General features: G+C 57.1%; 1 protein-coding gene across 2 annotated transcripts; it reads left to right on the top strand.

Annotated features, from left to right (window-relative positions):
- Positions 1-392: 392 nt before the first annotated feature.
- LIMK1 (LIM domain kinase 1) lies at positions 393-25788 on the top strand. Of its 2 annotated transcripts, XM_061153412.1 has the most exons (16): positions 393-482; positions 2187-2283; positions 9337-9475; positions 9848-9957; positions 11552-11758; positions 17430-17535; positions 17635-17801; positions 18856-19039; positions 19574-19660; positions 19961-20092; positions 20424-20483; positions 20817-20882; positions 21245-21401; positions 23935-23990; positions 24229-24386; positions 24495-25788. In XM_061153412.1, the coding sequence occupies exons 1-16, from the start codon at positions 428-430 to the stop codon at positions 24655-24657; spliced, it is 1944 nt and encodes a 647-aa protein (XP_061009395.1). In that variant the 5' UTR covers positions 393-427; the 3' UTR covers positions 24658-25788. The 2 variants fall into 2 exon arrangements, with proteins under 2 accessions (XP_061009395.1, XP_061009396.1); XM_061153413.1 differs by lacking the exons at positions 393-482; positions 2187-2283 and adding an exon at positions 5680-5844.
- Positions 25789-27097: the final 1309 nt, after the last annotated feature.

Here is a 27097-nt window from a genome sequence, read left to right as displayed (position 1 = left end):
CTAGGGAGGCGGAAGAGTGTTGTCGCTCTGGGAAAGATGAATGAAAGGAGGAGCGGGGCGGGGCGGGGGCCGGGCGAGGAGGGGGCGTGGCCGCGGGCGGGGGCGTGGCCGCGCAGGGCCGTTCCGTCCCTCGCCTGCGCCCCGCCCCGCCCCCGTGCCGCAGCTCGCAGGCCCCGCCCCGGTCCGCCCCTCCGCTCAATCTCCAGGCCGCCGCGGCACTGAGCGGTTGCCGGAGCCGGTATCCGAGACGCGGCGGCGGCGGCGGCGGCGGCGGCGGCGGCGGTGCCGCGAGCCCAGAGCCCACCCCGGCCCGGCCCGCGCTCTCCGCCCCCGCCTCCCTGGCCGGCGGCGGCGGCTGCGGGCGAGCGCGCGGGGCCCGGGCCGCCCCCAGCCCCAGCCCCGCCGGGCCCCGCCCCCCGCCGAGTGCATGAGGTTGACGCTACTTTGTTGTACCTGGAGGGAAGAACGTATGGGAGAGGAAGGTGCGCGGGATGCGGGCCGCGGGGGCGCCGACCTGGGGGCCGGGCGGGCGGGGACGCTGCGCTGGGGGGGGGGCATACGGAGAGGCAGAGGGGCCGGGCGCGGGGAGGGGGCCGGGCCTGCCCGCCGCGGAGGCCGGGTCTGCCGCGAGGCCGCGCCCCTGTGTCCGGGATGAGCTCGTCCTTCAGAAGCCCGCAGGCCCCTCCCTGAAAAGCTCCCATCCCGTTTCCCCGTCTTCGGCCCCGGTGGGATGCTCCCCTCCAGCCCCGCTGGCGGAGGGCCCCCTCCTCCCTTTCATCCCCGCCTTCTTCCATTCTCCGACCGCCGACCACCCCGGAGGAAGCCCGGGCACAGCCCACCCAGCCCGGCCGCCATCCGCGCGTGCTGTGTCCATCCCGGGCTCGCCCTTGGCCGCCCCTTATCGCGTCTCTAACCGGCCCTCGGAAGAAAGAGTCGCTGAGAAAGCCTCATCCCTGCGTCCGAGTCGCAGCCCCATGTCTGGGCCGGCTCTCTGACCTTGAGCCAGGCGCTACCTTCTGGGCCTCAGTTTCCCTGTTTGTTCAGTTGGCCCCCGCATAGTTGGCATGCCTGGCGGTGGTGGTTGGGAGTCTAGGGGCAGGATGGGCAGAGCAGAGATATGAGTCCGCCGAAGCTTGTTTTGGGCAGCGGCCCCCACCCCCCTCCCTGCACCAAACCCAGCGCCTGCTGTCCTCTTGGCTGGGAGGATGATCAGTCTTTCTTCTGCCCTTTTCACCTACTGCGGCCCAAGGCTTGGGTTTGCAGGACAGTTATGGTATGAAGATCCCCATGATTCCCTCCCTAGCGTCTCTTTTCCTGGGTTTCCTCCTCTGAGCCATCTCATAGGCCCACCTGGTCCAACAAAGCTTCTACTCTGCCGGCTCCCCCAGCCCTGCCCTCCCCCCAGGTCCATGAAGGCCCACTTGGAGCCACCTTACGGTAGCTCCTAGGTCCTTGAGTCCTCTTGAAGGGGCAGGCTGTGGCCTTGGAGCCTGGTTGGTGGCCTTGCAAGCCTTATCTTCTCCAGGGCTCAGTCTCCCCATCTGTGCAATGGGAAGGGGCAAGCTTGGAGATCTTGCAGGGCCCACCCTGCTCTGAGGGTGCCAGGCCCCAAGGATGACTAAGCATGCCTAGTAGCCCAGCTTGAAGAGGTGCCAGGCCTCCCTGGGAGCAGGTATCTGGGAGCCCAGCCCTGAGGCCCTGGCACCTTGTGAGGCCAGGGCATAGCCAAGCCTTCCAGGGGTCTTTAATACAGGATGCACCAACTTAGCGCTGTCCAGTCCCTGCCCTTTGAAAGAGCTCCTCTTCCTGGGCAGGTGGGAGAGGAGAAGGGGCTGTGATGAGAGTGTCACCCACTGCCTTCCTTCTAAATCATGCTGCTTTCTTCCCATTTACACTGCCAGACCCTGAGCTGAGAATGCTCTTGCTGGGGGCGTGGACCTCTGCTACTCCCTCCTCAGTTTACAGAGAGAGAAACTGAGGCCCAGAGGGGCTTGGAGACCGAGCCATGGTCTCAGCAAGGCTCTCATTCTGCCTCCTTCTGCTCTGCATGGACACTGCTCAGCTTGGGCGCTGCATGTGTTCGGGGGGACTTGTGGAGGTGTACGTGGGGTCCAGCAGGGCAGGCTAGGCCTACAGCAAACGGCCCCTCCTGAGTATGGTTCCTAACGCCCTTTCCACCCCTGCAGGAAGCGAGTTGCCCGTGTGTGCGAGCTGCGGCCAGAGGATCTACGATGGCCAGTACCTCCAGGCCCTGAATGCTGACTGGCACGCAGACTGCTTCAGGTAGGGCTGGCTGGCGGGGCTGGGGTGCCCGAAAGAAGGCCTGCCAGAGGCAGGGGGCTCTCTCTCTGGTCCTGGGCCTCAGTTTTCCCATCTGTAAAATGAGGCATCTGGCTTAGAAGCTCCCTGGAGGCCTCTCGTTTTTGTCACTCTAGACCTCTGAAGAGAGAAAAGCAGAGATCTGCATTTATGCTGATAATCCCAAGGCCTGATGGCACCTTGGCAGGCGGGGGAGTGGAGGGTAGTCCACCCTTACCTTCTGGACGCTGGTGCTCCAGGGAGAAGAGGGAGACCAAGCAGGCCTTGGGAGGAGATGAGCCCCCTTCGGGGCCCCAGGCTGGTTGCAAAGATGCGTAACCAGTAAGACCCATCCCTTCCCTCCAGGACACCAACTCCCAAGTATAGCAGAGTAGGATCAGGGTTGTGGCCGTGCGCATGGGGACTCAGAGGTGGCCCAGTAGCCTAGTAGCACCATCCTGAGAAACAGAGCCAGTGGAGAGCCTTAGGGAGCTCTGTGGGGCCAGAGCTGGGGTCCAAAGGATGGGAGATTTCCCAGGTGGAAAAGTGTGGTAGGAAGCAATTCCAGACAGCCCAGCAGGTGCAGAGGGTAGAATGAATGGTGACAGGGCCTGGCCCAGTCAGTGGCCAGCAGAGTTCAGGCAAAAAAGCACCAAAAAGGAGGGGAGATAAAGTTGAGGAGGTCCAGCTGGGGTCAGGGCAACTACCACCACCTGAAAGAAGGAGTTAACTTTGGGCACTGGGAGCCTCCAACAAGGATTTTTTTTTTCCTGTTTTAAAAATAATTTCTAATATTTTCTACAATTTAGCAAGGGCCGGACACTGGTTTAAGGACTCTGTATAGTTGGATGTGTGTGGTCTCCATTAACTGGGACACAGAGTGGTTAATTCTCTTGACCAAAGACACACAGCCGCAGGAGTGAAATGAACATTGGCTGGGGAGCCCAGAGGAGAGATGGGTTCCTTGTCCTGGGGTTCCCAATCAGGTGTTCAGAAGGAGGCCTTCGAGGAGGAAGGGAGCTCTGAACAGGCAGAGAAAACCACATGCACAGAGACAGGGAGAGGGGACAGCGCCAGCAATTGAAGGACTGGGAACAGCTCATCTGGTTGGACAGAGTGAGTCGAGGGATGTGATGAGGAGGCAAAGTTAGGACTGATTTGTGAAGGGCCCTGAATGCCAAGATAAGGAGCTTCTGAAGGCAGTAGGGAGCCTTCAGAAGCAGAGAGTGTCAGGAAGCAGAGGAGGGTTGTGGGCGGAAGTGCTACTGAAAAGTGCCATTGCCATTCCAGTGGGCAGATGGTGGTCACATGACAGGGAAGGGACTGTCACAATGATTCACGGATCTGTGCTCATAGGACCCGACCTGGGACAGTGACTCAGAGCAGAGAGAGTTTCAGATCTGGAAGGGACAATATTTGGATTAGTCATATTAGCCACTATTCATCAGTGACTCCTGTGATGTCATCCTCAAGCCTTCACCATAAGTGTAGGCGGTACCATCATTTGCCCAATTTCCATGTTAGAAACAGAGGCTCGGAGAAATCAAGTAACTTGCTGAAAGCTGCAACAGCCGGAGCTGGGACTCGAACCTATATCTGTCTCACTCCAAGTCACTGCAGAGTTGAAGAAGTCAGGGACCATGGGGGAGGAGCTGGGGGCTGGTGAGTGGCCGGGGCACAATCTAAGCCATTTGGTTTTGTACCCCTGGGTGCAGAGACCAGTGGTCCGTTGGGTCTGGTGGAGCTGGGGGCCAAGTTGGTCATAAGCCATGCCCTGTCCTCGTTGAGTTGGAGATGCAGTAGGCTAACCAGAGTGGCCCTGCCCTGCCCAGAGCTGGCCGAGGTGATCTGAGACAAGTCCCAAGTGGAAAGATCAGAGAAATCAGCCCACTGAGGGCCGGCAGAGGGGATTGAGATGAGACTGCGAGAAATCAAGGGAAGAACTTTGGGGGTCCCTGTGTGTGGGGTGGGGAGGGAGTTAGAGCCTTGGGAGACATGGGGGAGGGGCAAGAGTGCGCCTGCAGAAGCCGTAGAAGGACAGAGTAGGGCCGGACGCATGGAGCCCAACTTGGGGGGTCCCTGCCCTGTTCACCAGCAGAGGAGGGGGGCCCCAGGTGGGGACAGTAGGGAGGGAGCACGTTGGGTTTGTCCCTGGTGCGGTGGGGCCACAGGGAAGGCTCCTGTGGGGAGGGGCCCACAGGCAATTAGAGTCGTGGCTTCCCCCCGGTTCCATGACTTCCACTGCATTTCAGGCCCCAGGCTGTGTGGTTCTCCCAACAGCCCCCAAGTCTGGTTAAGGCCACCAGTCCTCACGCCCATGACAGGAAAGCAGCTCATAAAGGAGGGACTGCTTGCTGGGCCCCCTGGAAGCGCCAGCCCCTGGGCTTCAAGGCCTCTCAGTGGGAGAGTTGCTGTGGGCCCACAGAATGCCTCTGGTGTTAGCACTGGGCGTCAGTGTCGCCGCAGGGCCCGCCCCTTTCTCTGTCCCACCCTCCTGGAAGGTCGGGGCCAGGCCCAGGGTGGTCCAGGCTTCCTTTGGCCCAGCTGCTACCTCCGGGAGGTCCCCTCTCAGAACATCGTGGCTCAGGAGCCCCGGGGCTGCTGTAACTCTGGTAACATCTCTCTGGAGGCTGGTGGGGCCCGGAGGGCGAGAGCTGAGTGTGCAGCTGGCACTGGGGGCTGGAGCCCGGGCTGGGATGCTCCCCTCTTCAGGGGACTTTCAGGGAAGCAGGATGGACTGTGCGTGGAAGTCAGCCTCTCTTCCCTTGGGGGCAGCACCAGAAGCAGCAGCTGCTCCCTGTCCCCAGAGCCTTTGTCAAAGCAGAGGCCGAGGGGGACTTCCCTGGCAGTCCAGTGGTTCAGATGCCACACTCCCAATGAGGGATTCTCAGGTGGAGCTAGTGGTAAAGAATCCGCTTGCCAAGGCAGGAGGTGGAAGAGACGGGTTCGATCCCTGATTCGGGAAGATCCCCCTGGAGGAGGAAATGGCAACCCACTCCAATATTCTTGCCTGAAAATTCCATGGACAGAGGAGCTGGTAGGCAACAGTCCATGGGGTCACAAAAAGTCAGACATGACTGAACACACACACACACACACACACACATTCCCAATGCAGAGGGTGAAGGTTCGATCCCTGGCCAGGGAACTAAGATTCCACATGCTGTGCAGCGAGGCCAAAAAAGAAAGAGGCTGAGGGGTGTGGAGGGTGCCTTTCTCAGATGTGTGGGGCTGAGGGCAGAGTGGCGGCCAGGCCTCCCCGTCTGCACCAGAGCCCAGGCAGTAGGGCCTTCAGCTGCTTCCTGTTCTGAGCTAAGACCAGGTCCGCTAGCACCCACACCGCACATCCTCCCCCCCTGCCTCGTGGCCACGCTCGCCCCTCCCTCGGCAGCCTCCAATCCTGAGTGCCTGGAGTGGGACAGGGAAGCAACTCTGTCGGCCCACCCCTGCGCTCCCCGCAGCCTCCGGGGGCCCCTGAGATAGGCAGCAACGAAGGATGCTGGCCTCCCCCCTGAGAAGACGGCGCTTCTTCCTCAGAAGGGCCAAGTAAGTGGAAATCCCCTCTCCTGCCTGACCTGTCCCAGGACTCAGGCAGGGCCTGCGGTGTGAGGGCTGGGGCCGGAGGCCGCGGTGGGACAGGCCCACCTGAGGCTGGGTTCTGGGGCAGGAGAAGTGAAACTCCTTGGTCACTGTTAGCTGCCTGTCGGGGGGGAAGCAGGCCGGGCTGCGGCCCCTGGCCCTTCTGGTACAGGCTGCCATCAGGCTGGTCCCCCAGCTGCTCTTGTGTACCCTTGGTATCCAGGAATATGATTCTGGGTAGAGGGCACCCCTAGGAGGGATTGCCCTTTCCTTGAGGGGATCACCCCTGTTTCCCAGCCTGGCCTGTTCAGCCCCCCCACCCCACCCCACCTGATCCCTTCTCTCCTACCCAAGGTTGGCTCTGCCTTCACCTGCTCTCGGGGAGGTACAGTATCCTGGGTATTCCTCTCTGGACACCCTTTGTAGGGACATGACCTGCCCCACCTGCCTCTGGCTCCTGCCCAGAGTGGGGTCTGAGGGATGAGGGGATGCCAAGGGTCAGGGGCTCCTGTGTGCCTGCCATCAGCAGAGGTCCACCGGGGCCCCAGGGAGCCAGCTGCCAAGCTGCTGTGTGACCCTGGGCTGGGTCCGCTCTCGGAGGTGGAGGCTCCCGGGAGCACTCCCGAGGATGCTGGGAGATGAGAACTGTTCCAGGCTGAGGGTGTCAGACAGGAAACCCTTGTGTTCCCCTCGGGGAGCAGCGTTTGTAGGTGCCTGGCCTGGGACCTCAGGGAGCCGGCAGGTTATGACAGCAGAGGCTGGTGGGATGCAGGCAGCGTGGGGGGGCATTGGAGCAGGCTGCGAGGAAGTGGTTATTGGGGAGCTCACTGCACTCTCAGCGCTTGAGTGCATCAACAGCCCCATCTTCCAGGGCTGCTGCAGCGTTGAGTGTGTGTGCGTGAGCGAAGGAGTTCGCCGGCCGGCCGAAGAGCCGTCTCTGCCTTGGAGGAAGGCGGCCGCGCCGCCCCGCCCACTGGGGCAGGGGAGGGGGGCTCCCTGCCGCCCCGGAGTCGGGGGAGACTCCCGCGGGCACACTCCTGTGACGGGGTGGAAGGGCGCAGTGACTCCCGGATCTGGGTGCCCGGCGGGCGCGCCCCGCCTCTGCGCGGAGCCCGCTCTCCGGCCGCGCGCCTCCCTTCCCGCGGGGTTAGAGCCCCCCGGGGACTGCGCTAGGGACCTGCCCCCCCCCCCCCCCGGGCGTCCTCCCGCCCCCTGGCTCGGTGCCTTCCTTGCCCGTCGCCCACCCGGCGGTAAGACGTCCACCCACCACCACAGGGGCCGCGAGTGTCGGGGCAGGAAGGGCCGCGGGGGCGCCCGATGACGTCATGGCTCTGGTCCAGCCGCTTCCGCTGCCGCGGCCGCCTCCCACATCCCAGCGCTGCCTCAGGGGCTCTCCCTGCTCACCCCCCACCAACGAGCTTTCAAAAGCTGGGCATTTTGTGCTCCTCTGCCACCGGCCCCCACCCAAAGCCCTGAGTTGTGGTCCCCAGTGCCTCCCCTCAGGCTCCCAGACAACAGGGAACCCGCTGGATCCTCTTAAAGGGACAGCGTCCCATCAGCACTCTGGTTGCTGTCCCCTCCCTCCTCCCCCCGCTTCTCCTGGCCAGTTGCCTAGTTCAGGAGCAGTCAAGGAGCACAGTCCATGAGCGCTGCCAGCCTGCAGGCTACAGTAGAGTGGAGGCCTCCCTGGCTGCCTGGGGCACAGGGCTCTCTGACCCAGCCCCAGTCTCCCCTGCCCTCCTGTCTCCTAGATTGATCCCCCACTGAGCCACGAGCTCTGAGCCTGGTCCTTCTACCCCTGTGTGACTTTGGCACATCATGCAGAGCACCCAGACAGCAGCACAGCTGGACAGATTCCCTAGCGGTTCTCTGCAGGGCATGTCCTCAGGCTCAGACATACCTGTGCACGCCAGGACCCCGGGTCAGGCTGGACAGAACCCAGCAGGGCTCATGCCCGGGGTGGAAGGGCTGTTGTCACTCAAGAGTCCATTCTTACATTTGCTCAGCCTGGCTTAGCTGGGTTGCTGGTCCCCACCCCACCAGGACCCTTGAGTGTAAAGAAGCCAGGTGAGTAGGTCTAGCTCCTTCCTGGCATGTGGAGTTGTGCCTAGGAGGAAACCTGTACATCATTTCTCCCCCTCTGCCCCTTCAGGGGCTCCAGCAGCCAGGCCTCCCTGCTCCCCACGCCAAACCCTGCTCCTGTGATCAGCAGCACCCATGGGGCTGGCTGGAAGCTAGGAAGCCAGGAGACTTCCCTGTCTTAGCTGACTGACTGGTCTACACTGAGCTCAACTCCTGCCTTGTATCTTAGTGCAACTGGGAGCTTCTCTGTGGGGCCTGCACTCCCCACCTGTATGACCTTGGGTGGAATAGACCCTCTCAAGTTCATCTGCCTCGACTCTAGAAATGGGGATAGCCATGCCTGCCTCATGGTGGCCTGTGAGGACCAAGTAAATGTAAGCAAGAAAATGGGAATGTGAGCCTGTCATACAGGGTGAAGGAAGTCAGAAAGAGAAAAAAAATATCGTCTGTCAACACATATCTATAGAATCTAGAAAAATGGTACTGATGAACCTATTTGCAGGGCAGGAATAGAGACACAGATGTGGAGAACAGACTTGTGGACACAGCAGGGGAAGGGGGGGGATGAAACAAAAGAATAGCTTTGACACGTATACACTAGGATGTGTAAAACAGATAGCTATCGGGAAGCTGCTGCCTAACACAGGGAGCTCAGCTGGATGCTCTGATGGGTGCGGGGTGGGATGGGGGGGCAGGAGGGAGGCTCCAGAAGGAGGGGATGTATGTATACTTACAGCTGATTCACATTGTACAGCAGAAACTAACAGAACATTGTACAACAACTATACTCCAATTAATTTTTTTTTAAATGGGAAGACACGAACACTTAATAGGTCTTCACAGCTCCAAAAAGGCACCTCCGTTTACATCAGCAGCCTCCCCATTGCTGGGAATGGGAGGAGAGAGAGGGAGAAGAAGGCTAGACTAGATGAGTGGGGCTCACAGTCTGTTCCAGTGCCCCCCGCAACCTGAGTCCTGGGCTCCCAGGTTCTTCCCTGGGCCTGAGAGTAAGTCTTCTGCCCACACTTGGCCCTCTTCCGTGCAGAAGGGATGGGGGCCTCAGATAAGGAGCACTTCTCACCCCAGGGCTTGCAGGTGGACCAGACACTCTGGGTGCAGAACTGCCATGGTGGGGGCACAGGGGTTGTGATTTGAGGGTGCACGCAGGACCAAGGCTTCTGGCCAAGGGACCATAGCGGAGGGAGTGGGGTGGTCACCAAATCCATCCCTGAGTCCACTCACCAAGCCCTGTGCCCCAGCGTAGGCTGCCTCCATCCAGAGGGCACACCTTTCTCTAACGCTGCCTGTGGACTGGCAGGGCCAAGGTGTTGGGGGAAAGGGCGGGCCCCTCTGAGTCCCAGCTCCCCTTCCACCCAGGTGTTGCGAATGCAGTGCCTCCCTTTCGCACCAGTACTACGAGAAGGATGGGCAGCTCTTCTGCAAGAAGGACTATTGGGCCCGCTATGGCGAGTCTTGCCACGGATGCTCAGAGCACATCACCAAGGGGCTGGTCATGGTAAGTGGCCCCCCCAACCTCACCTGGTGGGTGCGTGTGTGTGTTCACAGGTTACTCCCTGCCCCAGATCTCTCTCCCATCATCTCTCTTGTCCTTTTCACTGGTTCTCTGATTCCCCAGTGCCTCCTGAGTCTGTTTGTCTGTCTGTATCCCTCAGTCCCAATCTGTGGAGCCAGCTCTGCCCCCACATTGGTTTGGGTCTGCCCTTCTGAGAGGAGGCAAAGGGGAGAAGCTACAGGGGCTGAAGGAGCCGCTGAGCTGGGTCCACCATACCACACACACACACACACACACACACACACACACACACACACACACACACACACACACACACACACACACACACACACACACACACACTCTTCCTTCCAGGTGGCCGGGGAGCTGAAATACCACCCCGAATGCTTCATCTGCCTCACATGCGGAACCTTCATCGGTGATGGGGACACCTACACTCTGGTGGAGCACTCCAAGCTGTACTGGTGAGCGCCAGCCCCTCCCTGCTTCTGACGTGCCCCCAGGTCTCCCACGCCTGGGCCCTTCCCCTTTCTGTGCGGGGGCAGACACAGTGACAGTGCAGAAACCACCGGGAAGTAAGACACAGCAGTCAGACGGAGGAGGCCTGAGACGTCAGCTCTCTTCCCGACATCACTGCTGTGCAACTCTGGCACCAGCATGAGCACTCACCCTGTAAGCTCAGGACTCATCCCCAGCAAAACCGCCCAGACCCCAGATCCACGTGCAGGGGTCCCCAGGCCACTCGCACTGCTAACCAGCCGATTGCAGACTCAGGGATCCCCGCAGCCCCCTCAGATCTGATGCTTCACTCAGTGACTCACAGAGCTCAGAGAGCACCACAAGCACAGTTTTTACTAAAAGCTATACTGCAAAGCTACAGTCATCAAAACAGCATGGTACTGGCACAAAAATAGAAATATGGATCAACGGAACAGGATAAAAACCCAGAAATAAGCCTGTGCACCTGTGGTCAATTAATCTATGACAAAGGAGGCAAGACTGAAAAGCTGTGAATCAGGACCAGCCAGGTGGGGACACACAAAGGGCGAGGTCCGGGAGGTCTGGCATGCAGAGCTTCCGTGCATTCCACTCATAGAGTCAGGACGTGTGATCCGTCCTCCCCAGCATCACCAGAGTTTTTATTGGGGTTTCGTTATGCAGTGCAGTTGACTGAATCAATGGGCATGGGGTTGAACTTGGGCTCCTTGAGCTCAGACTGGACCAGAACGGCAGCTTCTCATCACGTGGTCAGTTTTTCTGGTGCCCAGCCTACCCCCATCCCCCCACCCCTGCCTGAGTTGGCTCATTAACATTAACTCAAAAAAAGACAAAAAATAAATAAAAATTTTGGTTCAATGCATGAGACAGGGTGCTCAGGGCTGGTGCACTGGGATGACCCTGAGGGATGGGATGGGGAGGGAGGTGGGAGGGAGGGTCAGGATGGGGAACACATGTACCATGGCTGATTCATGTGAATGTATGGCAAAAACCACCACAATATTGTAAAGTAATTAGCCTCCAATTAAATGAAAAAAATAAATAAAAATTTTGAAAAAGAAAGAAAAACAAACAGACAAAAGCAAACACAAAAGCATTAGCTCAAGTGTGGGTTGAGGGGCTCATGAAAAATGAAGACACACTCCTGTTGCAAGGATTTAGAACCTCTTTCCCAGGAACCAGGGACAAAGATCAGAGAAATCCTTTAGTGTGGCAGCAACTGATAAAGCTGGATTTGGGGGCAGCATGGCTTTTGAAGCTCCCAAATGGACTTTTAATGACTTCCTCCTGAATGGGATTTATCCCCAGGCCTCGTCCTGGCCAGCTAACAGTGTAGACAACCCAGAATGACTGAGCCCCGAAAAGGGACAGGGCCTGCCCACTTCCTGCTCCCAGCCCACCAAGCAGCCAAGACCCTCCTCCTCCCATGGGGAGTGGGAAGGGGAGGGTGGAAGGAGAAAAGAGCCCGGGACTGAGGGATCGTGGGGGGTGATGCTGGTGACTGCCCTGACGCACTTCTCTTCCCGCTCTTTGGGTCCCCACCGCCGGCGGCTCTTGCAGCGGACACTGCTACTACCAGACCGTGGTGACCCCTGTCATCGAGCAGATCCTGCCCGACTCCCCTGGCTCCCACCTGCCCCACACGGTCACCCTGGTCTCCATCCCAGCCTCAGCTCACGGCAAACGCGGCCTCTCGGTCTCCATCGACCCCCCTCACAGCCTGCCGGGCTGCAGCGCGGAGCACTCCCACACCGTCCGCGTCCAGGGGTGAGTGGCTGGCCTGCCAAGGCTGCAGCTGGTGTGGCTGTGGGCACGGATGCCTTAGGTGGGCAGGCCGACTCTGGGGTGGGGGTTGAGAGCGGGTAAGTGTGTGAGCCCAGATGGAGCCCAGCTCCAACAACCTGGTATACCAGATGTCTGATCCAATCATTCCTCCAAGAGAAAAAATCTGCAACAATTGCCAGATAAAATATTTAAAATGTTCTCTTGGCTTACTGCATGACCGAACAAGAAAGAGAAGTAACCAGGTCAGGAACAGGTGAAGGAGGGAGCCCGAGGGTGTCAGCAGAGCTCGGAAGGCAGCCATACCTTGAGGGCAAATGTAAATCGGGGGAATTAAGTTTCAGTTTTGAAGTCTTCTCTTGGCTGAGCCTCTCTCAAAGCCCAAGTGACTAGCTCTAGGAAAGTGAGTCTAATAGGAGAACACTTCTCCCTTCTCCATAAAGTTGGGACCCCCCACTCCCCGCCGCCAAAATGCTCTCAGCGTGAGGAAGAGCAAGAAATAAACCATGCCTTCCACCAGCGATTTCCAGCCCCCCTTCCCCAGAACTGGAAAATAAACAGATTTGAACCTGAACAGAAGGGGAGAGGGAATCTCCCCTGAGAATTCAAACACTTGGGTTTGCCAACCAAGTTGACAAGCCTGGGTGGTTCAGAAAGCCTCCAGGAGAAATTGTAAAAGCTTAAAGTACTTCTCCACTGAGAATGTCCCTAGGCCCTGACAGAAGCAAATGCAGGTGGAGCCCACCTCCAGGCTTCAGAGAATTTCCCTAAACGAGTGTCCCAAGGAATGGGAGCCATTCAGTCAAAAACCACAGAGCCAACAGCAGCAACAGGTGGCAGAAGCAGACCTACAGAAACTGCAGATAGCAAGATTATCAGAAACAATGTAAAGTAAGTACACTCCCTGTGTTTTCTTTTTCTATTTACTCCGTATGTTTTAATAAGTAAGAGATGCCTAGGAAAAGTGAGGAAAGAGCAAATGAATTTGGAAAAGAACCAAAATTCCAAAGAACCGTATTTCTAGAAGTGAAATACAGGTTTAGCAGTAGAGTCGGGTTTTAAACAGCTGAATTGAGAAGCAGAAACACAAGATGAAAGTAGAGAAAGAGAGGCTAAGATGTACTAAGAAAGTAGTGAGGCAAAGAAAGCAGAGAAAGAGAGGACAAAGTGAGCTGATCTAATTAGCCATCTAGAATCCCAGAAGAAGAGAGAATGGGAGAGAGGCAGTATTTAACAGCTGAGAACTTCCCAGAGGGGATAAAAGATGTCAATCCACAAACTCAAACCCAGTAAATCCCAAACAGAAAAATAAGAAATCTACCCATGGACCACCCCACCTAGTGAAACTACTACACAAAGGCAAAAAAAAAAAAAAATCTTAAAAGTAGCCATAGGGAAAAAACAAATTTCCTTCAAAAAAAGACCAGACTGTAGTCTGGTGGTGGAGACTCCAAGCTTCCATTGCAGGGGTCTCGGATTCGATCCCTGGTCAGGGAACTAGAAATCCTGCATGCCACAACTAAGACTTGGCGCAGCCAAATAATTTTTAAAAGGCAAAACAGAATTCTATACTTGATGAAAATGTCCTTCCAGAATGAAGGTAAGGGGCTTCCCTGGTGGCTGAGTGGTAAAGAATCTGCCTGCCCATGCAGGAGACACGGGTTCAATCCCTGATCTTATGTGGGAAGATCCCACATGCTGCGGAGCAACCAAGTCCATGCACCTTAACTATTGAGCCTGTGCTCTGGGAGCCACAACTAAGCCCAGGCGCCTGAAACCCGGGCTCCACGACGAGAAACCTGCGCACGGCAACATGTAGCCCCCACGCGCCTCAACTATAGAAAAGCCAGCACGGCAACGAAGACCTAGCATAGCTCCAAAAATAACAAACAGATAAATCAATTAAAAATTAAAACAAGGGATGAAGGTGAAATAAAGACATGTTAAAGCAGACAAAACAGCAGTTGATACCAGCAGATCATCCCTAAAGAAAACTCCAAAGGATGTGGAAAAGGTCTGAGATGCAAGAAGAAATGAAGGTTAAGGGGCCAAGCCAGGGGCTCATAGGCTGTGTGACACAGCCGCTCCCTTGCCCTCTCTGACCCTCGAAGTCTTTGTCTAAACCACGAGGGAGTCGGATACCTTGGAGCCTTCTAAGATTTCTCCTGGGCCTTCATGCACCCTTGAGAAATAGTTGTCTGAGTGTAGGACAGCTACCCCCTTGGAGTCAGTGAACAGTTCTCACACACCTGCTGGGTACCAGGCCAGTGCCTGGTGAAAAGTGAAGATGGTTGGGGTGGGAGGGGGAGGGAAGCAGGGGAGAGGAGGAGGCTGGACTTGATGCTGTGTTTTCCAGCCCCATCTGGAGCATCAGCCAAGCCAGCAGCTGCCTTCCGCACACAAGTGAGCAGACAGACTGGTGAGAGAGACAGGGAAACTCCCAGACCAGCTGGACCCTGACAGCCAGGCAGAATTTTAGGAACAGAGAGTCAATGACACCTCCTCCCTGCCTCCCTCCCTGGGCGAGCATTCTTTCCAGCCAACGTCTGCCTTCCCAGCAGTCTGCGAGGGGCCACACCCTTCTCAAAAGCAGCCCAGCTTGCCCAAAGGCTGCTGGCCAGATTGAACTGTTTGTTTGAAGAGTCTTAGCTGACCACTTTTTATTTTGTTTATGTGTATTTTGTTTATAGTAGCATTGAAAGGGAAGTTAAATTTATCTTTGCCCCAGCCTTCCCACTACTTGAGCAAGAGACTGAGGCGAAGGAGACAGAGAGTCAAAGGAATATATATATGCTTTCCTATTGGTTTTTTGGCCATGCCATGTGGCTTGCGCCTTCTGAGTTCCCCTATCAGGGACTGAACCCAGGCCCCCTGCAGTGGAAGCGCAGAGTCCTAACCACTGGACCATCAGGCAGTCCAGGAAATATATTTTTAAGGCCATGTCCTTGGAAGAAAAGTTATGACCAACCTAGACAGCATATTAAAAAACAGAGACATTACTTTGCCAACAAAGGTCTGTCTAGTCAAAGCTGTGGTTTTTCCAGTAGTCATGTATGGATGTGAGAGTTGGACTATAAAGAAAGCTGAGTGCCGAAGAATTATTGCTTTTGAACTGTGATGTTGGAGAAAACTCTTGAGAGTCCCTTGGACTGCAAGGAGATCCAACCAGTTCATCTTAAAGGAAATCAGTCCTGAGTATTCACTGGAAGGAATGATGCTAAAGCTGAAACTGCAATACTTTGGCCACCTGATGCAAAGAACTACTCATTTGAAAAGACCCTGATGCTGGGAAAGATTGAAGGCGGGAGGAGAAGGGGCCAGCAGAGGATGAGATGGTTGGATGGTATTACCTACTCAGTGGACATAAGTCTGAGTAAACTCCGGGAGTTGGTGATGGACAGGGAGGCCTGGCGTGCTGCAGTCCATGGGGTCGCAAAGAATCAGGCACAACTGAGCAACTGAACTGAACGGAACTGATCCACAAGAAGTCTCTGTGAAAATATAGTCACTGTCTTTAAATTATTTATCCTGAAAAACACCAAATTTATTGAAAAACTGCTGAAATAATAAGTGTATTGAATACCTGTACACCCTTTCAGGCTTTCCAGGTGGTGCTAGTGGTAAAGAACCCACCTGCCAATGCAGGAGACATAAGGAATATGGGTTCCATCACAGGGTCAGGAAGATCCCTGGGAGGAGAGCATGGCAACCCACTCCAGGATTCTTGCCTGGAGAGTCCCGTAGACAGAGAGGAGCCTGGGGGGCTAGAGTCCACGGGGTCGCGAAGAGTCAGACACAACTAAAGTGACTGAGCGCATGTACACCCTTTACCTAGGTTCATAATTTTTAACTTTTGTCACGTTTGAGCTATGTGTGTCTCTTCGTCCACGTATATCTAGGTGTGGGTGTATGAACATATATATATTTATTTGTATATGTTTATACACACATGTGCACATATTGCTATTATTTACTGAATCATTTGAGAGTAAGCTGTAGGCACCATTGACTCATCCTTTCCCCAAATACTTCAGACATTCTCCTAAAAATAAAAGCACTCTCTCTATGTAATTACCCACTGTATCCTATAGTGCAGCTATGACAGTTAGGAAATTGAACATTAATGTAATACTTTCATCCAGTATACAACCCCAAACTCGGGTTTTGCCAGTTGTTGCAATGCTGTCCTCAAGTCTCTTCAGTCTCTTTTAACCTGCGCCAGTTCCTCGGCTTTCCATTGTCCTTTATGCCCTTGACATCTGTGAAGAGTACAGGTCAGTCGTTTAGGAGGATGTCCCCCTCCGCCCCACTTGGGTTCCTCTTCCCTAGATTTAGGTCATGCATTTTGACCACGTACCTGATGGGCTCTCTTTCTCTGTGCATCTTAGCGGTAGACACAGGAGGTCAATAAAGTGCGCCCTTTACTGGGGATGTCAACTTCGATTATTTGGTTAAAGCGCAGTCTGCTGTCTCTGCTGTCAAGGATTTTTCCCCCTTTGCAGTGTAGCCAGTGAGTCCTCTGTGAGATTTGAGTCTGTAAATATCCTGTCCCCAACAACCTTTCACTAAATGGTTTTCGCCTTCACGATAAGTCTTCCCTATAGCTGTTACTACTGTGATAGCTACAAAATGATGACTTTTCTAGCTGTTCTTCCTGCTTCATTTGTTACCCAACTTCCCTATATAAGGAGGCGCTTCTCCCCCATGTGAGAATATACTCTCAATAATTGAAAAATTGCTAGGACTCTGTTTTTCTTAAAGCTCTGTCTCCTTTCTGTCCTGCCCACCACCACAACCGTATCCCCCTGCCCCAGCCCTTCCCCATCTGAAGGCAGAGACAAACATTCCTTGGAAAGCTTTAATGAGGGCAAAATGAAATCAGATCATTAACACTCAGGAGGAGTTAAAAGAAGCAAAGGAGTGTGTCAAGTTGGCCGTTCTGTGACTTAGCTCATGGCCAACTAATGGAGGCCACCAGCCCCACGTCCCCTGCAGCTGTGGTTCAGGGAAGGCTGCTCCCCGCTTCCTGCCCATCTCAGAGGAGTGGGAGCCTTAGTCCCATCTTGCAGGGCATGTTTGGGGGTCAGGCAGGAAGCCAGTGGGTCCAGACCCTGTTAGGCCTCTTGGCATTCCTCTGCCCCAAGCTTACCAGGCAGCTGGAAGGAGAGGCAGGGACAATGCTCTGTTGAACAGGAGCCCCCGAGCATCTCGTTGTTGCTGCTGTTGTTCAGTCGCTAAGTGTCCAACTTTTTTGCGACTTCAAGAACTGTAGCACACCAGGCTCCTCTGTCCTTGGGACTTTCCAGGCAGGAATAGTGGAGTGGGTTGCCATTTCCTTCTCTAGGGGGTCTTCCTGACTCAGGGATCAAACCTGCATCTCCTGCATTGGCAGGCGGGTTCTTTACCATCTGAGACACCAGGGAAGCCCGAGCATCTCATATAGCGGGGCAGATACCTCGGGGCATGGCACTTTCCTCTGGTTTCACACCCATGGCAGGCGTTGTAATTAACATAGAACTCTTCCCACCAAGCCAGACTTCCGTGTTCTGGACAACTGCCATCCACCAGTCACGCGAGATGGCGTGCTCTGCCCCCATACTCCTGACCTGATCCCCTTGGGGCAGGCAGGGGTCTGACCACAGCTCTGTGCCCACAGAGTGGACCCGGGCTGCATGAGCCCGGATGTGAAGAATTCCATCCATGTCGGGGACCGGATCCTGGAAATCAATGGCACGCCCATCCGGAACGTGCCTCTGGACGAGGTACGGGTCCCAGGTCTGGCAAACGGGGTTGCAGGTGGTGCCTTCGTGCCTGCTCCCCACCACCTGAGACTCACCTGTCCACATATCTGCTCTCCCCAGATTGATCTGCTGATCCAGGAAACCAGCCGCCTGCTCCAGCTGACTCTGGAGCATGACCCCCATGACACCCTGGGCCATGGGCCGGGGTCTGAGCCCAGCCCCCTGGGCTCCCCGGCTCACTCGCCCAGCGGGGAGGCGGGCAGCCCCGGCCGGCAGAAACCTGTGCTGTAAGTCAGCCCTGCCCCGTGATGCTCTGTATCTTGTCACTTTCACTGACGCTGGGCCTCAGTGGGCACGGGGGTGGGAGGGGGTGGCAGTCTCTGCCCTCCAGTTGCTCACAGTCTGATGGAGGAGTCAGCTCTACAAAAAAAATAAGAGCACGCCAGCGAGGGGTGCAGAGAGCTGGGAAGAAGAAGAATGAATGAGAAGGAGGAATGAATGAGAAGGAGGACATGGGGAAGCGGTGCCCCAGCTGGGGATGACAGGGCTCCCAGGGTGGACCAGAGCCCTGGCTTCAAGGAGCCGCTGGCCTGGCACTCAGACTGCTGTGGCATCCAGTGTGTGTTGAGAGGTGGGCTCCGAGGTGGCAGCTGGTGGCCAGGGTCTCACAGCACAGTGATGTGTCCCACAGAGACCACTCTGGTCCCCTTTGAGAGAAGGTGCCCAGGACCAGAGCCAGCCAGAGGGCTGTGATGTGGGCCAGGCTGGAAGGGCCAGGGCACCTCTTAAAAGGAGGTGAAGGGTGCAAAGAAGCAGCCCGGAGACAGCCTGGTCCTCATGCCACTCATTCTGGGGCCTGCTCAGGACTCCTGGTCAGGGGTACACCTGGGGTGACAGCCTTTACGCTAAGAAACAGTGACCTTGAAGGCCTGTTTCCTCCTCCCCCGCATCTGTCTGGAGCTCAGGTCACCCTGCAGGGCCACCTAGGGGCGTCCTGCACAGGTCATCTGCCTCTGCACCTCAGGGCCCAGGACTCAAATGCTGGGAGACAAAGCATCTGATCCAAGGTCGTCAGGCAGAGAAAGGCAAGGGCAAACATTCCTTCCTGAACAGGAAGTCCAAGCCAGACAGGGCACTGGATGCTGGCATCAGGGTAGGGCAGGGGTCTCATGATGGCCCCAGGAGAGCTGCCCGGTGCCAGCCTTCCTAACTGCACGGGTGATTTACATGGACTGGCATCAATGGGGTGTGGCAGGCTGGGGGAAGGGGCAGGGCCGAGGCCTGGCCTCCCCCAAGGGGCCCTCGGCCAGGGGCCCACCTGCCGCCGGTGTGTCCCCCCAGGAGGAGCTGCAGCATCGACAGGTCCCCGGGCGCCGGCTCGCTGGGCTCCCCGGCCTCCCAGCGCAAGGACCTGGGTCGTTCCGAGTCCCTCCGTGTGGTCTGCCGGCCGCACCGCATCTTCCGGCCTTCGGATCTCATCCACGGGGAGGTGTTGGGCAAGGGCTGCTTTGGCCAGGCCATCAAGGTGCGGGGCACGTCAGGGAGGGAGGGAGGGGACCATCTGGGAGTGACCTGCTGGCCCTCCACCCTCTTCCCACCAGTGTCCCCAGGAAGCCACACTGGAAGGGTGTCTAGCTTCCAGACTCCCTGGCCAGGGCTTGCCTTCCCCCGGGCCTTGTCGAGCTAGCTGGTGGAGGGGCCCTTCTGTATATAGGTAGACTGCGTGAAGGAGGTCGTGGGACAGTGGCTTCTCAGAGTCGGGATGGGAGGGCAGCCCAGACTGACCCTGAAGGCCCCCTTACTCAGGGCCCCCTTACTCAGCCTAATGTGGGCCACTCACCCCCTTCACACTCTGGCGACAAGCCCTCTCCTGCCTCTGATGTCATCTGCCTGTGACCAGCCTAGAAGGTTCAGGTTTATATAAAAGGCACCAGCCAGGTCGCCATGTCCACCAGCCAGGCCTCAGCCCCCAGCCCCATGCGTCCATCTGCCTGGGGAGGGGCGGGCCTCCTGCGGGGCAGCCTGGAGCAGAGCGCGTGCCCCGCGTGTCCCCACGCAGGTGACGCACCGAGAGACGGGCGAGGTGATGGTGATGAAGGAGCTGATCCGCTTCGACGAGGAGACCCAGCGGACGTTCCTCAAGGAGGTGGGTGAGGCGCCTGCCCCACCCTTGCCCATCGAGAGGGGGTCTGTGGCAAAGGGCTCTGGGAGGAAATGACACTCAAGCCCTCATCAAAAGAAGAGACTCTGCCAGGGGGGCGAGAGGGGCAGGGACATCCCTGGGGGTGGAGGCAGCCGGAGCAAAGGGCAGGGCAGCGGCCCAAGCGGCAGGAACCCCCGGGGTGAGGGGAGACTCCCCCACCTTCGGAACTGTCCATGGCGGCTTCTGGTGGGACAGCGGCGGGAGAAGATGGGGGCGCAGCCTGTTTGCACCCCCCCCCCCCAGGTTAAGGTCATGCGATGCCTGGAGCACCCGAATGTGCTCAAGTTCATCGGGGTGCTCTACAAGGACAAGAGGCTCAATTTCATCACCGAGTACATCAAGGGTGGCACGCTCCGGGGCATCATCAAGAGCATGGTGAGTGCCGGGCAGAACCACACCCTCCCCCCTCAACCCCACCACCTGCATCCCATCCCCGGACGGAGCCGGAGCGGCTCCTCCCTGGGCCCCAGTCTCCTAGGCTCTTCACTGGGGATCAGCCTCTGATCTCAAAGCTGCTTTGTCAGGAAATTGTTTGGAATTGTTCACCCACACCCCTTAGAGGGGACAGTTGTGGGTGTCATAGTGGGGGGTGGTCATCAGCCCCTGCAGGACACTCGCCCCCTCCTGTCTCTCCCACCCAGTGTCCCATCCCTGTGGCCCTGTTGGCTCATCCTGGACATTCTCCCCCCCTCACCCCCACCCCCAGGACAGCCAGTACCCCTGGAGTCAGAGGGTGAGCTTTGCCAAGGACATCGCTTCTGGGATGGTGAGTAGGCTCTGATTTTGGGGGTGGCATGGGGTGGGGGACTTCCCCGATGGTCCGGTAGTTAAGAATTCATGCTTCCACTGCAGGGGACATGGGTTTGATTCCTGGTCAGGGAACCAAGATCCCGCCTGCCTTGCTGTGCAGTTCCCCCCCCACCCTGACCCCTGCCAAAAAAGTTCTCTACCGTTCTCCTACGTTCCACAGGAAGCTTCAAGAGAGGACAGAGGGAATCCAGTGGGAGGGGGAAGATGGGAGCCTTGCGGGGGACAGTAAGGGCGGGGCTGGGGTCCCTCAGGGAGGCTGCCCCCGATATGCATGCCCCTCCACCCGCAGGCCTACCTCCACTCCATGAACATCATCCACCGGGACCTCAACTCCCACAACTGCCTGGTGCGCGAGGTGAGCAGCCAGGGCTGCAGGAGGGCCAGCGGGACCCCCACCCACCACACTCCTAGTGGGTGGGAGAGGGGTCTGCTGGGACGGTGACCATCGCAGGGAACAGGCCACACCAGGCTGCACCAGCGGCTGTGGGCCCGGAGGAGGGCCTGGATATGGGGGCTGGGGCGATCAGGGGAGGTTTGCTGCTGTTTAATGAAAGAGATTTGGGGATATACTTCAGTGGGAGGCAGTGGGAGCCGGCAGCCCGGGGTCTAAGGGGCAGTGATGGAAAGACCACAGGCTGCCCCCAGAAGGCAGAGGAGGGAGTGGGCAGGGGGTGGTGGGAGCGTGTCTCAGCACGGCCCTGCTTCCCCTCACCCCAGAACAAGAATGTGGTGGTGGCTGACTTTGGGCTGGCGCGGCTCATGGTGGATGAGAAGACTCAGCCCGAGGACCTGCGGAGCCTCAAGAAGCCAGACCGGAAAAAGCGGTACACGGTGGTGGGCAACCCCTACTGGATGGCGCCCGAGATGATCAACGGTGAGTCGGGGGCCCTGCCGGGCACATCCCCGGGGCCCCGCGGTCCCAGGTGGAGCTGCAGGAGGCAGAGGTCCCGGCCTCCTCCTCCTCCTCCTGGAGTCCTGTCATTAGTTGCCTTTTGCTGCTGCAACAGATTATCACAACTTGGCTTAAAAAACACAAATCATTCTAGGGACTTCCCGGGCCGTCCAGTGGTTAGGACTCCATGCTTCCAGTGCAGCGGGGCACAGGTTTGATCCCTGGTCAGGGAAGTATGACCCCACCGAAAGTGAAAAGTGAAAATGTTAGTCATTCAGTCATGTCTGACTCTTTGCCCAAGGACTGACTGTAGCCCACTGGCGTGAAATTCTCCTCTGTCCATGGAATTCTCCAGGCAAGAATACTGGAGTGGGTAGCCATTTCCTCCTCCAGGGATCTTCCCGACCCAGGGAGCGAACCCGCGTCTCCCACATCGTAGGCAGATTGTTTACCATCTGAACCACCAGGGAAGCCCTACATGCCCTGAGGTGCACCCAAAAAATTTAAAACCACACAGGCGAATTATCCTATAGTTCTGGAGGTCAGGAGTCCAGTATCAGGCTTGCTGAGCTAAAGTCCAGTGTCAGCAGGACTGTGTTCCTTCTCAAGGCTCGAGTGGGAAGGATCTGTTTCCTTCCCTTTTCCAGTTTCCAGAGGCGGCCTCACTCCTTGGCTCCTGGCCCCTCCTCCAGCAAGACCAGCAGTGCAGTCTCTACTTTCTGACACCCATGTCTGCCGTCACCTCTCCTACCCTGACCCTGGCCCTCCGCCCTCCCTCGTGAGGACCTTTGTGATCAGAGGGCTCAGCCAGCTAACCCGAGATCATCTCCCCATCGTGAGATCCTTAACTGAGCGACACCTGCGAAGTCCTGTAAAAGGCAGCACATTCAGGTCCGAGGGGCAGGCGGTCCCTGGACAGGATCTAGGGCCTCTCCAGGACCATTATTAGGCCTCCCACAGAACCCGCTTCTCCCCCTCCATTTCTTTTTTCAGGCCTGTCACACAGTGATCCCATGTGTGCCCGGACTGGGGGTGATAAAGTCCATCCACAGGCAAGGGACATGCAGACACAGGGTCAGGACAGGCAGATTCGGGGTCATCTTAACACCAACTCTGATCAGAGTTAACATAACCCACCCCCTAATAACGTAAGTGGTGAAGTGAAAGAAAGTGAAAAGTGTTAGCATCAGTTGCTCTGCCGTGCCCGAATCTTTGCGACCCCATGGACTGTAGCCCACCAGGCTCCTCTGTCTATGGAATTTCCCAGGAATACTGGAGTGGGTAGCCATTTCTTTCTCCAGGTTATCTTCCTGACCCAGGAATCGAACCCAGGTCTCCTGCACTGTGGGTGGATTCTTTACCGTCTGAGCCACCAGGGAAGCCCTTGTAAAGTGGGGTTAATAGTCCCTATCTTGAAGAAAAGAAAAAGAATAAATAAAGAAACAAAAAGAGTCCCTATCTTTAAGAAGTAGTATGAACATTAGGTAAGATTTGTAAACTAGTCAGGATTCATTGAGAGTGGTTATCCTGATTATCTTTAACATCCTCGGGGGGACGGTATTGTTCCCATTTCACAGCTAAGGCAGGCTGAGGCTGAGGGAGTCTGTATCAGTCCCCGAGGCTGCTGTGACCGATGAGCACAAACTGAGTGCTTACACCAGAAGTCTGAGATGCAGTAGAGCCTTGCTCCCTCCAGGGATCTCAAGGGAGAGTCCATTCCTTGTTCTGTCTAGGCTCTGACCCTGGCATTCCGGGCTTGTGGCCACATCGGCCCAGTCTCTGCCTCTGTTTCCACGTGGCTGCCTCCTCCTCTTCGGTCTCTCCTGTAAGGACAGTAAGGGTGGCATTTTGGGGCTTCCACGATGGCTCAGTGGTAAAGAATCTGCCTGCAATGCAAGAGATGCAAAAGACTTGGGTTCAGTCCCTGGGTCGGGCAGATCCCCTGGAGGAGGAAATGGCAACCCACTCCAGTATTCTTGCCTGGAGAATCCCATGGACAGAGGAGCCCAGAGGGCTGCCGTCCACAGGGTCACAAAAGTTGGACACAACTGAGTGAGTACACATGCAGGATGGCACTTAGAACCTGCCCAGATAATCTAGGGTGGTCTCATCTCAGGATCTTGAATTGTATCTTCAAATCAATTCTTTATCTTTCCAAAAACGGTAGCACGCACAGGCTCTGAAGGTCTGACACAGTTATCTCTCGGGGTCACCACAGGGTCCATGACATGCCCGGAGTCACAGAGTTGGTTAGTGACTGAGCTGGGCCTAGAACCCCTTGCCCAGGGCTTTCACCCTGACTCCCCCGCTACCAGCCACCACCACCGCCCCCCCAGCAAGCTGGCTCAGCTTGGGTGGGCCCAGGTAGGGTCAGAGCCCAGGGCCTGATCCCGCGGAGCTTGCTCGCATCTGCCTCCTGGTTAGCGCATCCCCCGGCGGGCGGTCCCCGGCCTGTCCCCCTCGCCGGCTGGCACCCCCAGCCTGGGCACCCGCTGACCATGGTCTCTCTATCCAGGCCGCAGCTACGACGAGAAGGTGGATGTGTTCTCATTCGGGATCGTCCTCTGCGAGGTAGGCCCAGGGGTGGGTGGCAGCCGGCTCCAGCCCCTGTCCCCACGCGCTCCAGAGCTGCAGGCTGGAAGCCTGCCGGCGCCCCAGGCCAGGGAGGCTGTGGGGACTGGCTGCCCACCACTGCCTGTATCCCCGTGGTCAGACGGGTGCCAGGCCTGGTGTGACCCACCCTCAAACCCGCCCGGGTGGCACCCAGCCCCAGGGCCCTGTGGGTAACTGCCAGGCCTCGTCTGGACAGATCATCGGGCGAGTGAATGCTGACCCGGACTACCTGCCGCGCACCATGGATTTTGGCCTCAACGTGCGAGGCTTCCTGGACCGCTACTGCCCCCCAAACTGCCCCCCGAGCTTCTTCCCCATTACTGTGCGCTGCTGTGACCTGGACCCTGAGAAGAGGTGAGCGGGATGAGGGGCTTAGGGCAGGGTGGGGGGGCGGATTCCCCCGCAGAGCCAGAACCCACCATGCCCCCACCTCCTGTCTCCCACCCCCACCCCCCTCCCCAGGCCCTCCTTCGTGAAGCTGGAGCAGTGGCTGGAGACCCTCCGCATGCACTTGGCCGGCCACCTGCCGCTGGGCGCACAGCTGGAGCAGCTGGACAGGGGCTTCTGGGAGACCTACCGGCGTGGCGAGAGCGGGCTGCCCGCCCACCCTGAGGTCCCTGACTGAGCCCAGCACCCCCCGGCTGCCCCTGTCCGCCTCCGGAGAATCTGCCCGGCACCGGATTCCTCTGCAGGAGGCGGCCCGGGTGTGGCGCCCTCACTGGGGCGGCGGGCACCCAGACCCTCCCCCACACCTTGCCCCGTCTCTGCCCCGGCCCCAGAGCTGGTCTGGCCGCACACACACCATCACCTCACCCTGCCTTACCTCTGTCTTGGTGGGGCCACCCCCTCCCGCCTCTGCTTGCATGAGCTGGAGGGCCCGTGTGAGCTGTGCCCCATCCCGCACCTGCCCCCCCAGCCTACCCCCATGCACACTCCGCTGTCTGCAGCTCCTCCGAAGCTGGGCTGGAGGACAGGCCGCCCCCTGGCCGTGACCCATCACATGTGTTCCCTGGAGCACAGGGAGTCTGGGGCCCGTCAACCCCCCAGGGGGTTGCCTCAGTAGCAGCAGGTATAGATAATTATCCAACCCCCAAAGGGAGAGAGGTCTGCTCCCATGGGGCGGAAGTCCCGGGGGCCAGACAGCAGCCCTGACTCGCTTTGGGTCTTTTCCTTTCTTTATTGAAGCCACTTTAGTGGGAAGCAGGTACCAGGCCTCAGGGTGAAGGGAGGGTCCCTGGAGAGGGAGGGGAGCCGTGGTCTGGGGGCCAGAGCTGCTGGGGGGCGCCGCAGAGGGGGGTTGGGCAGAGTCCCCCAGCCTCCCAGCCCCCTGAAGTTCATCTCAGCACCCCCTCCGGGCCTCTCCCCAGGCTCCTTGCCAGTGGCTGAAGCAGCCCCTGCCCCTCCCCACGCCCCTCTGTCCTCTGGGTTCTTTCTGTGTAATCTATTTTTTAAGAAGAGTTTGTATTATTTTTTCATAACGGCTGCAGCAGCAGCTGCCGGGGGCTTGGGGTTTTATTTTTTTTCGGCGGGCGGGGGTGGGGGGGCCATTTTGTCACTTTGCCTCAGTTGAGCATCTAGGAAGTATTAAAACTGTGAAGCCTTCTCAGTGCACTTTGAACCTGGAAAACAATCGAAAGCAGGCCCGTGGGACAATGACCCAGGGAGGTGACAAGAGTCACCTCCACCCAGGAGTGGGGACATCTAAGGGACAAAACCCAGACTCAGAAAATAAAATAAACTCCGTACTCCCCCCCCAGATCCCGCATTGTGACCTGTGTCTGGGGGCCCCAGAGAAACAGGAGGAGAAAGGGACCTTTTGATTTGGAAGCCTGGCCTAAGGAAGCCTGGTCTGGGAAGACAGGAATGGAGGTGTGGGTGGGGACAGATAAGAGGGCGGGGATGGAAGTGTTGGCCCAGCTTTTCCAAAGTTGAGTTTGAGGGTGGGGGGAGGAATAGGGGAAGAGCCAGGGGAGATTAGGGAATGGATTGCTCTTATTTCATGCTTGCTATTTGTTTTTTTCTAAAATGTAAAGGGTCCCATCAGGAAACCTGAAACGACCCTAGTTATTTCAAATGTAGGTCATTTAATCCAGGGAATCGTTTAATCCAGTGGAAGGACAAAAAGTGGATGCTGAGATAACCATTTGTGTTGACCTGTAGGAAGTAGCGGCCACCCCTTGGCTGGGGCACTTAAAGAAAGAAGTTAATTTAGTTATCTGGTGTCAAGGTTAACAATTCACCCCTTAAATTTGGTGGCTTGAAGTAACAGCGGTCACTCGTGGCTCAGAACTTCTCTGTTAAGAATTGGGACCAGCTTGGTGAGTGGTTTTGGCCTGGGGGTCTCTCCTGTGTCTGCAGATACTGCCCTGGGACTGCAGTGCTTTGAGGGCTTCACTGGGACCAGAGGGTCCATTTCCAAGGACCTCCTGTACGTGGCTCAGGCTCATGGCTGCAAACTGAGCTGGCTGTTGACTAGAAGCCTTGGTCCCTCTCAGAGGCCTCTCCACAGGGCCCCTTGAGTGTCCTCACAGCATCAAGGGCGTGAGCATCCCAAGAGAGCAAAGCAGAGGCTCCACCGCCTTTTAGGACCTAATCTCAGAAGTCACACAGGCTCGCTTCCACCATATTCCACCGGTCACACAGACCAACCCCAATCCAGCGTGTGAGCTGTCTACCCAAGGCCACAAATACAGCCCAGGAGAAATCACTGGAGTCATCTTGGAAGCTGGCTAGAGACGTGGACAACGGAGCCCCAGAACAGTGCTTAGATTTTTGATGTGTGTTGGGGGAAGCGTTGGCTTCCAGTTGGTGCTGGAACTTCTTACTGAGAAGATAGATGCGGGACTTCCCCAGTGGTTAAGAATCCACCTTCCAATGCAGGGGACACAGGTCCAATCCCTGATGAGTGTACTAAGGTTCTGCATGCTCTGGTGCAACTAAACTGTTGCCCACATGCTCTGGAGCCCACATGCCACAACTAAGACCGGATGCAGCCAAAAATAAAAAAGAAAGATGCAAAAATAGTGCTAGAGCTAAACATTGGCTCCTGGTGGACAAGGGCAGAA

Source organism: Dama dama, chromosome 10 (assembly GCF_033118175.1).
Source record: "Dama dama isolate Ldn47 chromosome 10, ASM3311817v1, whole genome shotgun sequence".
Taxonomy (NCBI): domain Eukaryota; kingdom Metazoa; phylum Chordata; class Mammalia; order Artiodactyla; family Cervidae; genus Dama; species Dama dama.
The sequence above is the reverse complement of the archived record's forward strand: the minus strand, read 5'-3'. Positions and strand labels throughout refer to the sequence as shown.

Excerpts from the sequence above, each read along its gene's own strand:
- LIMK1 (XM_061153412.1), top strand. The coding sequence starts at position 428 with ATGAGGTTGACGCTACTTTGTTGTACCTGGAGGGAAGAACGTATGGGA. Across the intron at positions 9,958-11,551 it reads GAGCACTCCAAGCTGTACTG|CGGACACTGCTACTACCAGA; the intron begins GTGAGCGCCAGC and ends CGGCTCTTGCAG. Across the intron at positions 17,802-18,855 it reads GGCCGGCAGAAACCTGTGCT|GAGGAGCTGCAGCATCGACA; the intron begins GTAAGTCAGCCC and ends GTGTCCCCCCAG.